Consider the following 1094-nt stretch of genomic DNA (forward strand, 5'->3'; position numbering starts at 1 on the left):
TGGTAATCAACTATCTTAATATAACTAAAAGCTAATTATACCTCAACTTTGCCAAATCCTCCAAGCATTTCTAACTCCAACTTGATGCGTTGCTTGACCAAAAAATCGTTCCATGCAGCAATGCAAGGAGTGGTAAGTTCCACATACATGGCTGGAAAATTAGATATTGAAAAGTAGAATATCTGTTGCATTATATAAGACATAATTAGTGGTAACATCATGGCCAACATAGTGTATAACCATTATTGAATATCTAATACATGGACGTATACTTATAAATAAGACAAAAAGTTACCTGTAGAAACATCAAACACCCTTTAATCCAAACACTTTCCTTCCTCCTATGTTCATGTATAGCTTGAATAAAAAATTCTAAGACATATTCTCCCCAATTTATGTTCCCAAGTAACTGCTCTCGGGGTGTATACCATAACGAGTGACTACCTTCCAAATGAGATGTGGGTGCCAATAAGGTTGCACAAGCGAAAATCAAGAAGACCCGCTTAAATTCCTCCATATCATCGATGCCAACCATCACTGACTTTATATCTTGCAAACTCAGCATTTGACTAGCTTTAACACTTTCCTTCTCAACAATTAACTTTCTTCCACTATGTGGAATGCCCATCGTCATCCCAACATCATGACATGTCAAAGAAACCTTCTTACCCCCAAATAACTCGAGTTGGGAATAAGCAATGTTTGTGTTTTTTATCAACCAAAAACATAAATCTAAATTAACCTCCTTACAACCTAATTGCAATAGCCCACCAAAACCAAGTTCTCGTATTACATCCTTTTTCACTTTTGAGAGCACATGGATTCCAGAGAGGAATCTACGGCTAGAACAACGACACCGTATGTTCATATTATCACTGGATTAAACAACCATAATTCATTAATAAATTAATCAAATGTTAATGACATGTGAACGTGAATATAGTGTTCCTATATACATTCATCATAATTATTACACAAATATAACATATATTAACAAAGAAATGGGAAACATTTTGTTACATCATGTAAATGATAATCATTGAGATCGGTTTCCTCTAGCCTTTCAATAATATGGTTATCAATAAGTGATTCGT

General features: G+C 34.4%; 1 protein-coding gene across 1 annotated transcript; it reads right to left on the bottom strand.

Annotated features, from left to right (window-relative positions):
• Positions 1 to 530, bottom strand: LOC132254368 (uncharacterized). Its single transcript, XM_059739847.1, has 2 exons — positions 296 to 530; positions 1 to 182 (listed from the first exon to the last, which is right to left on the bottom strand). Exons 1-2 carry the CDS (start codon positions 515 to 517, stop codon positions 36 to 38), a joined length of 369 nt encoding a protein of 122 aa, XP_059595830.1. The 5' UTR covers positions 518 to 530; the 3' UTR covers positions 1 to 35.
• Positions 531 to 1094: the final 564 nt, after the last annotated feature.

The sequence above is a fragment of the Vitis vinifera genome, chromosome 9 (genome assembly GCF_030704535.1).
Source record: "Vitis vinifera cultivar Pinot Noir 40024 chromosome 9, ASM3070453v1".
NCBI lineage: Eukaryota > Viridiplantae > Streptophyta > Magnoliopsida > Vitales > Vitaceae > Vitis > Vitis vinifera.